The 9,942-nt window shown below is 52.3% G+C and overlaps 1 protein-coding gene across 2 annotated transcripts; it reads left to right on the forward strand.

The window, feature by feature from the left end:
- The first annotated feature begins 378 nt into the window (after nucleotides 1–378).
- LOC112113312 (leucine-rich repeat-containing protein 26-like) lies at nucleotides 379–9,805 on the forward strand. Of its 2 annotated transcripts, none has more exons than XM_024209561.2 (3): nucleotides 379–453; nucleotides 5,010–5,118; nucleotides 8,615–9,805. In XM_024209561.2, exons 2-3 carry the CDS (start codon nucleotides 5,032–5,034, stop codon nucleotides 9,266–9,268), a joined length of 741 nt encoding a protein of 246 aa, XP_024065329.1. In that variant the 5' UTR covers nucleotides 379–453; nucleotides 5,010–5,031; the 3' UTR covers nucleotides 9,269–9,805. The 2 variants fall into 2 exon arrangements, with proteins under 2 accessions (XP_024065329.1, XP_024065330.1); XM_024209562.2 differs by having other exon boundaries at nucleotides 418–492.
- The last annotated feature ends 137 nt before the right edge of the window (nucleotides 9,806–9,942 follow it).

The raw sequence follows: 9,942 nt of genomic DNA on the forward strand, positions 1-9,942 counted from the left end.
TGTTTTAGCTATCTAGTCTATAATTGGTGTTTACATTTATCCTGAATGAAAGACAGCTGTTACGCCCACCACCTTCTGCAAGGTTTCACCCAGCCCCCAGGGATGCACAAGATACAGGGCAATTGATATTTACCTTCTTTGTAAAGCACTTTGAGATCTAAAGATGAAAAGTGCATTCAGAGTCCTCAGCAGCCAGCATGAATTAATTTTGCAGCCCTATCTCCCTGTTACCTGCCCTGCTCCCCAGCGCTGGGTGTGCCAGGAAGCGTGCTGATTTTAAGTGCCAAGAAGGCAGGGGAGAGGCTGATTACAGTTAATCTTTAAACCAGCTCCATTTACCTTTCACCTTTTCACATTCACTCTCCATTTTCTGAGACTCCACCTTCCACTCCCACAATACACAGACCCAAGAAGAAAGCAAGAGGCAGCAGGCGGCCAGGCTCAGCTCCTAAGGTAACTGCCTGGCCTTCCCCTTAGCAGGGAACATTTGGGGTGAGTGGGGGTGTCAGGCAGGAGGACGAGGAGGAGGAGGAAAAAGGACAAAGCTCATTTCTGGTTCCTGGTCAGATCCCCTGTGCTGATGGCGTCTGTGGGCTCTCTCTGCTGGGGAGGTGACAGGCATCTGTTCTGGTAGTAGAGGTGACAGTGACCTGTGCTTGGCCAGTACCAGCAGGTCCGTTTTCCGGCACGGTGACAAAGAAGCCTCTACATTTCTGCTTGTGCTGAGGCTCCCAGGTGTGGGTGCAAACTACATTGGGGAGTGTGATCACCTGCTCTGCTGGTGCAAATGCAGCCTGAAACCACAGCACCGTGGTCTGCACAGACTGGCACAATTTTAGAGTCCACATCTGCAAACCTAGCTCTGTAAGCAGCTCGCCAGGGGAAGCCTCCTCCAGCTTTCAATGCAAGCTAGGCCCGTCCCCTAGATCCAAGACTCTTCTCACCCCCTTCTCTTCTACACACACCCCAGGGCACCTCCTGCCTCAGCTCTTCCCCACCAGAGGTTCAAAAAACAAGGGCTTGGACCCCAAAATTCTGAAACTTAAGAACAAATTCCATTTGTATTGTGTTCATATCTGTCGTTCGACTGTTGAACTCCCCCTGCTCACCCGCAGCATGTGTGTGAGAATTACTGCGGCCAATGCTGCCAAATTTATTCAGGGGATTTTGGTCCCTGCAGCAGGAGCTCTCACCCCACATCTGCCCATCCCCCCCAACTCATTCTGAACCCCCAGCAATTTGTTCTGCCCCCACAACTACCCAGTCCCAACATCAGTTCTACCTGAGTCTAGCCCCACTGCTCCTGCAGGCAGCTCTAGGGCTCTTCACCCGCCCACCCCTGTCTGGGTGTGGCAGGGAGGGGAGGAGCAGAGATTGGACTTTGTTCACTGGGGTAGCAGGGGGGGGTTAGCTACAGGGCTCCTCCTACTGGCTGCTCCCCTCTTGTGAGAATGGCCTAGAGCAGTGGCTCTCAACCTATCCCAGGGGTTCTCAAACTGGGGGTCGGGACCCCTCAGGGGGTCACGAGGTTATTACATGGGGGGTCACAAGCTGTCAACCTCCCCCCCAAAGCCTGCTTGCCTCCAGCATTTATAATGGTGTTAAATATATAAAAAGTGTTTTTAATTTATAAGTGGGGGGGTCGCACTCAGAGGCTTGCTATGTGAAAGGCGTCACCAGTACAAAAGTTTGAGAGCCACTGACCTATCCAGACTACTGGACCCCTTTCAGGAGTCTGATTTGTCTTGCATATCCCAAGTTTTACCTCACTTAAAATCTACTTGCTGACAAAATCAGACATAAAAATACAAGTGTCACAGCACATTATTACTGACAAATTGCTTACTTTCTTCTTTTTACCATATACTTATAAAATAAATCAATTGAAATATGAATATTGTACTTACATTTCAGTGTATAGTCTATAGGACAGTATAAACTAGTCATTGTCTGCATGCAATTTTAGTTTGTACTGACTTCACTAGTGCTTTCTATGTAGCGTGTTGTAAAACTAGGTAAATATCTAGATGAGTTGATGTACCCATAGGTGCCGACTTCTGCTGGTGCTGGTGGGTGCTCGACCCCCTCTGGCCCTGCCTCGACTCTGCCCCTGCCCTGCCCTCGCCCCCCCGCCCTGCCCCCATTCCAACCCCTTCCCCAAAGTCCCCGCCCCAACTCTGCCCTCTCCCTGCCCCTATTCCAACCTCTTCCCCAAATCCCCACCCCGGCCTCACCTCCTCCCCTGAGCATGCCGTGTTCCAGCTCCTCCTCCCTCCCTCCTGCCCGGAGCTTGTTATGCTGCGAAACAGCTGTTTTGTGGCGGCAAGTGCTGGAAGGAAAGCGGGGACGCGGTGCGCTCAGGGGAGGAGGTGAGGTGGGGTGGGGCAGGATGGGGAGGGGAGCTTGGCTGCCGGTGGGTGCAGAGCACCCACCAATTTTTCCCCATGGGTGCTCCAACCCTGGAGCACCTACGGATTCAGCGCCTATGGATGTACCCCAGAGGAACACATATCCCTGATTGAGAACCACTGAACTAGAGGACTCCAGAGTGGGGTGAGGGCAGCTCTGACTGCTTCCTAAAGCAGTCCTGATTGGTTGATTTACGCACTGGTCCGCCTCCTTGGGAAGAGCCACCAATCAGAGTGCAGTTCACCCCCAGTCAGAGCTGAAATTCACCATGTAGAGACTGGGGCTGGAGCCCCACAGACCCTGACCCTGCAGGGAACCCTGGAACTTAGCAACATTGCTGTCCCCCCCTCGATACTGCCCCCTGCCCCTTCCCCTGCCTCCTGCCCCTTCCCCAGCACTGCCCCACCCCCCCAGCATTGCCCCTCCCCCTGTGCTGCCCCCTGCTACTCCCATCAGCACTGACCCCTGCCCTACCCTCCTCAGCACTGACCCCAGTTGTTCTCCCTTCCCCTCCCCTCCCCCTCTGCACTGCCCCCTGACCATTCCTCCTCAGCACTGACCCCTCCCCTTCTGCACTGCCCCCTGACCTCCTGCCACACCCCGAGCATGGCCCCTCCCTCTCTGTGCTGCTCCCTGACCCTCCCCCCTCAGCACCCACTCCTTCCTCTGACTCTCCCTGCTCAGTGCTGCCCCGTTCCCCTGACCCACTCCTCAGCACTGCCCTCCTGCCCCACCGTGCTCTGCACTGACCTCCGCTTTTCTGCCCCCTTTCCCTGACCCACCCCACTCAGCACTGCCCCCTCCCCCCTGTGCTGCCCTTGCTGCCCCCATCAGCACTGACCTCTCCCCCTTAGTCCTGCCCCGACCCTCCTCCCTTCAGCACTGACCCTTACCCTCCTCAGCACTGCCCCCCTTTGCAGCCCCTGCCCCACTCCCTAAGTGCTACCCTCCTGCCCCACCCCCCAGCACTGCCCCACTCCCCTCAGCACTGACTCCTTCCTCTGACTCTCCCCATCAGAGCTGCCCTGTTCCACTGCCCTTCCCCCACAGCGCTGCCCTCCTGCCCCTCCCCCCAGCACTGACACCTTCCCCTGACCCTCCCCCTATGTGCTGCCCTCCTGCCTCAGCACTGCCCCTCTCCCTCTGTGCTGCCCCCTGAGCATCCCCTCAGCACTGACCCTTCTTCACCCATTTGCTGCTCCCTGGCCCTCCCCCTCAGCACTGACTCCTGCCCCACCCCTTCAGTGCTGTCCCTTGCCCATCTACCCCTTCCTTTCTACCTACCCCCTGGCACTTCTCCCCTCAGCACTACCTCCTCCATCTCCCACCCCAGTACTGCCCCGTGCCCTTTTACTCCTCTCCCTGGGCATCTCCCAATGCTCTCCGTCCTTCTAACCCTCCTGGATATATCCTGCCTCATCTCTGTCCTGCCTCATCACCTGCCCTTCCACACATGCCCTGGCCACCTCTCATCTCTAATTCATGCACAGTCCTTCCAGATGCAAGAGGTTAGTACTTAGCATCATTTGGATCTCACAATCCACTTCTCAATGCTTTCTTAGGATCATGAGTTCAGACACCCACTTATGGACAGAAGGACAAAAATCTTACCGCCTATATCCCATGAGCTTTGTGAGCCAAAGAGATTTAACCCTGAAATAGTTACAAAAGCCTGTGTGCCAAGAAGCTTCAATACAAGCAATGCTCTGAGCAGAATGACAAACAGGTTCCCCCACGACCCTGGGCTCTCCGGTTCTTGGGACAGGCAGAACACTGCTGGCACAGCCGGCAGTAAACACAGACCAAGAGCAGCTGACCTGCACTCCAGCAGGACATCAAGTCATTGCAGAAAGAACTTTTGAGAGCAAGCAGCAGTGTAATGAGAAAGCCATTGAGGTTCAGAGATGGTCGGCACTGACAGATGATGTCCAATACGATGATCTCCACTGCTTCCATTTTTTTCATGCAGTGCTTTAGGTTTACAAAGCATTGTACAGACATTGGCTAATCCTCACAACAGCTGTGAGAGGCAGAGAGCTGTGATGGATGGCAGGAGAGAGATCACTTGATCATTACCTGTTAGGTTCACTCCCTCTGGGGCACCTGGCATTGGTCACCGTCGGTAGACAGGATACTGGGCTAGATGGACCTTTGGTCTGACCCAGTATGGCCATTCGTATGTTCTTATGAGTGGGTTTTATCTCCATTTTACAGATGGAGAGACTGAGGCAGAGAGATTGAGCTGCTCAAGACTGCACAGCAGTCCGCCCCAGAGCCAGGATTAGAACTCAGGCGTCCCTGCCTTCTGCCCTTGTGCTCAGCCTGCTGGACCAAGCTCTCTCTCATGAGCTTTATTAAGTGGCTGTAGTAGTTTATAGTTGTCAACGTTATGTTTTATTTGCATTTTATTAAAAAAAAAAAAAAAAAAAGGGCAGCTGTACCAGAAGTGCCTGGAGTCAGTGGACACTGATTGGGACAGGATTGGGGGAGGAAATAGTCTGGTCTCTTCCCAGCACTGGTCTATGTCACACCTTCATTCCAGTGGGGGCAGGGCCTGGAGACTTCTGTCCCCCACAACCTCCCTGTGACTTGTTTTTCAGTTGTGCAGTTTCCTGAAGCCAAATGGAATGTGCCTGGTACCTTTGTGTCTGCAGCCTCCTCTGTGTCTGGCCTGCGGCAGCAGGACATCCTTGCAGCATTGACAGTAAGGTGGGTATGGAGGACTCTTCACAGGGCTCAGGGTAGTCTAAAATCACCCAGGAAAGGGGCTCAGTGACCCAGGAGGTCCTGTCCAGCCCAATCAATTGAATGCAAGACAACAACAAAATACCATAGAAAGCTGACCAAACTGCAAAGGGACCAGGAGAGATTAGAGTAGGTTCTGCATGCAGCAAGAGGCAGCTCCATACAGAAATGTGTAAAGTCATATGTGTAGGCAGGAAGGGCTACCAAGAGATGTAATGGATTCTCCATCATTTGGAGTCTTTACAGCAGGGGTCTCAAACTCAATTTACCTTAGGGCCAGTGCCAGTCCTCAAATCCTCCCAGTGGGCCAATAATGTCACTCATGCTGCCCAGAACCTGCCCCCCCAAACTCCGCCCCCCACCTGCCTAAGGCTCAGAGGGAGTTTGGGTGGGGGAGGAGATCTGGGGTAGGGGATTAGGGTTCAGAGTGCAGGCTCTGGGAGGGAGTTTGGGTGCAGAAGGGGTTAGAGGTTGGGCTCGGGGAGGGGGTCTGGGGTGCGGGGTCTGGGATGGAGTTTGGGTGCTTGGTGCAGGCTCTGGGATGGGGCAGTGGGTGGAGTTGCAGGGGGAGGGGTGCAGGCTCTGGGAGGGAGTTTGGGGGCGGGAGGGGGTGTGTGGGAAGGGGGAGGGGGCAGGCTCTGGGAGGGAGTTTGGGGGCTGAGGGTGTGTGTGGGAAGGGGAGGGGGTGTGTGGGAAGGAGCCCCGTGCTGGAGCCCCATGGGCCACACTGGGGAGGTTCTTGGGCCGCAGATGGCCCGCAGGCCGGGAGTTTGAGACCCCTGCTTTACAGTGAGATTAGAGCATTTCTTAGAAAGAAATGGCCATTCATAGATTTCAAGGCCAGAAGGGACCATTGTGATCACAGGCGCCAACTTTCATTGGCGCCGGTAGGTGCTTGCACTCCCCTGCCCCTATTGCACCACTCCCCAAATCCCCACCCCAGCCCCACCTTTTCCCCAAGCGCACCATGTTCCTCCTCCTCCCAGCGCTTGCCGCACAAAACAGCTGTTTTGCGGCGCAAGCACTGGGAGGGAGGGGGCAGAAGCAGGACATGGCGGTGCGCTCAGGGGAGGAGGCAGAGGTGAGCTGGGGGAGCGGGGCGGGGAGCTGCTGGTGGGTGAAGACCACCCACCAATTTTTCCCTGTGGGTGCTCCAGCCCCAGAGCACCCACGGAGTCAGCACCTGTGATTGTGATTATCTAGTCTGGCCTCCTGTATAGCACAGGCCACAGAACTGTCCCACAATAATTCCTAGGGCAGCTCTTTTAGAAAATCATCCAATCTTGATTTAAAAATCGCAATGATGGAGAATCCACCATGACCCTGAGTAAACTGTTCCAATGTCTGATTACTCTCACCGTTAAACATTGCCTTATTTCCAGTCTGAATTTGTCTAGCTTCAACTTCCAGCCATTGGATCCTGTTATGGTTTTCTCTGCTAGCTTAAAGAGCCCATTATCAAGTATTTGTTCTCCATGTAGGTACTCAAGTCACCCCTTTAACTTAACAGAGAGAAGGTTAATAGTTGGAGCTCCTGGAGTCTGTCACAATAAAACATGTTTTCTAATCCTTTAATCCAGGGGTTCCCAATGCAGTGCCCGCGGCCGCCATGGCGCCCACCGGGGCGTCTAAGTGCGCCCGCCTACTGGCCGGCGGACGAGCATCCGCCGAAATGCTGCCAAAAAGCAGCGTCATCCAGAGGCGTTGCCGCCGAAATGCCACCGATTTTCGGCGGCGATGCCTCTGGATGACGCTGCTTCTCGGCGGCGACGCCTATTGACATTGCCGCTTGTTGGCGGCATTTTGGCGGCTGCTCGTCCACTGCCACGGTCCTCCGTGACTCGTCGTTTGGCGCCCGCCAGACGAAAAAGGTTGGGGACCACTGCTTTAATCATTTTTGTGGCTTGAACCCCTTTCAAATTTATCAACATCCTTTTTGACTTGTGGACACCAAAACTAGACACAGTATTCCAGCAACAGTCACACTAAGGCCAAATACAGAAGTAAAATAACCTCTACTCCTACTCAAGATTTATGCTTCCAAGGATCACATTAACCCTTTTGGCCACAGTGTCACCCTGGGGTTCATGTTCAGCTGATTATCCATGATACCCAAATCTTTTTCCACATCAGTTTCCCAGGATACAGTCCCCAATCTTTAGAGCCCTGCAAATCTGCGGATATCCACAGGACATGTTTGCAGATTGGATGCGATAAAAATTTTGTATCCACGCAGGGCTCTACCCATTTTGTAAGTATGGCCTATATTCTGTGTTCGTAGATTGAAACATTTACCTTTAGCCATATTAAAATACATATTGTTTGCTTGCACCCAGTTTACCAAGTGATCTGTCCTGTCCATAGGTGCCAACTTTTCCCAGCGCTGGTCAGTGCTCCACCCCTGTCCCACCCCCATTGCAACCCCTTCCCCAAAGTCCCTGCCCCAACACCGCCCCCTCTTTTCTACCATTCCTAGCTTCTGTTTTATATTAATTACTATCACCGTCCCCTTTCTTCCTTGCATTATATATTGCGGGGAGGGATAGCTCAGTGGTTTGAGCATTGGCCTGCTAAACCCAGGGTTGTGAGTTCAGTCCTTGAGGGGGCCACTTAGGGAACTGGGGCAAAACTGGTACTTGGTCCTGCTAGTGAAGGCAGGGGGCTGGACTTGATGACTTTTCGGGATCCCTTCCAGTTCTGAGAGATAGGTTTATATTTACATAGCTGTTTTCATTCCCCTCTAAGCCAGGTTGGTTTAAAACCCTTCCATAAATAGTTAGATAGATGCCCTCCTACAAGTCAGCCACTCTGGCTTGCTTACTCACTCTGCACAGGCAGATGTCTGCTGGTGGGCTCTCACCTGGGAACTGGAAGTGCAATAGCCCATGTAAGAAACATGGTCCAAGCAATCAAGCAGTGCAGTCCACTTCTCAGGAAGCTGGAGACCCTTTAATGAATTAAGAACACACTGAAGAACACACTGGACAGAGGCAGAGTCTGGGAATCCAAGGGGAGGAAGGAGGGGACACACATTCCAGTGCTAGATGGTCACAGGTTTGGAAATGATCCTGAATGATAAATACAACGGGAGTGGATGTCCAGCAACTTTGCCCATCCTACCCCATCTACAGTATCTGGGCTTCTTCCTCCACCACCCCTTTCTTCTCATGTTAATCTCACTCTGTAAATTGTGTTGTGATTATAGACCCACAGTGAGCCAATCTATGCTGGTCTTTATCTAATTGTACTGGCCTGTGTCAGAGACTGAATAATGGACTAAAAGGATCATTGGTGTGATCTGCTCTGGTAGCTCCTATGTTCCTAAAATTTTCTCTGTTTTTCTGTAAAACTCTGCAACAAACAATTAAAGTAATGAATTACGTTTGAAATTTTTGAGTCTCACTGGAGAATCCTACCAGGGATGCAGAACCCTCTCATATAGATGACAATATTTTCTCAGGGATGGGCTGACTGCAGTGGAAAGAGCCTTCTACACACTCCAGATTCCCTTCCTGGAAACATCACCAGCTTGGACCTTTCCTTCAACTCCTTGGCAATGCCCAGAAGTGGGACTTTCTTGATACACTTCCCTTCTCTGCGTGCCCTAAACCTCTCCAACAACATCATTCCCATGCTCTATCCAGCAGTCTTCTCTAACCTCTGGGCACTTCATCTGCTGGACCTGAACAGCTGTAACATCTCCCACCTTCACCCAGAAGCTTTCCAGGGCTTGAGAAACCTGCACACGCTGCTCCTGAAAAACAATAAGCTTCAGATTCTGCAGCTGCCTGCGTTCCTAGCCTTTGGAGCCCTTGTCCATCTGGATCTGCGGAATAATGATCTGCTCTCTGTGGATGCACTAGTCCTGCAACGGATGGAAAGAACCCATCAGATCCTGCTTCAGGGGAACCCCTGGGTCTGTAATTGTTCCATGTATCCTTTCCAGCAATGGCTACATCAAAGACGAGGTGAGGGAAGGACTGAGGGCAGGGCTACCATGGGTAAAGAGGAGGGACTTAAGCGTAAATGCCCTGGAAGGGTTCAGGGAAGGATTACAGGAGTAATAGATGTAGAAACCCTATTTGGTCCCTTTTATTCCGTCTCTTCTGATTAATGCAGGCTTATTTCCAGCAGACTATTTTCTAGGGTTTCTCTAATCTTTTTTAAGGGACATCAACTGAAAAATCACTTTGAAAGTTTTTATTTATTGTGGTCACAAGTAATGCCCAAGATGCCTAGAAATGATGCAAAGGAGAAAAGGCTTTTTTTCAGTTTGGCTAAGATTTTGGAAAATGGGCACCTAAAGTTCACCTCCTAATCCACATTTAGGCATCTGAATAAATGGCCAGATTTCAAAAGTGCTAACCACTCAACCGCTCCTATTATCCACTTCAGTGGGAGCAGGACCTCAAACCTCAGAGCTCAGTTTTTGAAATGGACTAGATTTCACGGTGACGGTGTCCCTTTAACTGTTGACATTTCTATCACAATGTGAGACCTTTTCTACACTACAAATTAAGTTGACCTATGTTAGGACGACATGCAGCCACCACAATAATTACTGTGGTTTTTCATGTCCACGCTACCCTCCTTCTGCTGATGGTGGGTATCCTCACCAGGAGTGCTTGCCCACTCCCCCCTCCCACCACAGGTGCTGACTTCCCCTCTGCCTGGTGGGTGCTCGACTCCGCGCCCGCACAGCCATTGCCCCGCCCCCATTTCACCCCCTTCCCCCAAGTCCCCGCCCCGCCTCTTCTCCGCCTCCTCCCCTGAGTGTGCCACATCCCT

Source organism: Terrapene carolina, unplaced genomic scaffold (genome assembly GCF_002925995.2).
Source record: "Terrapene carolina triunguis isolate 2854851 unplaced genomic scaffold, T_m_triunguis-2.0 Scaffold110, whole genome shotgun sequence".
Taxonomy (NCBI): Eukaryota; Metazoa; Chordata; order Testudines; family Emydidae; genus Terrapene; species Terrapene triunguis.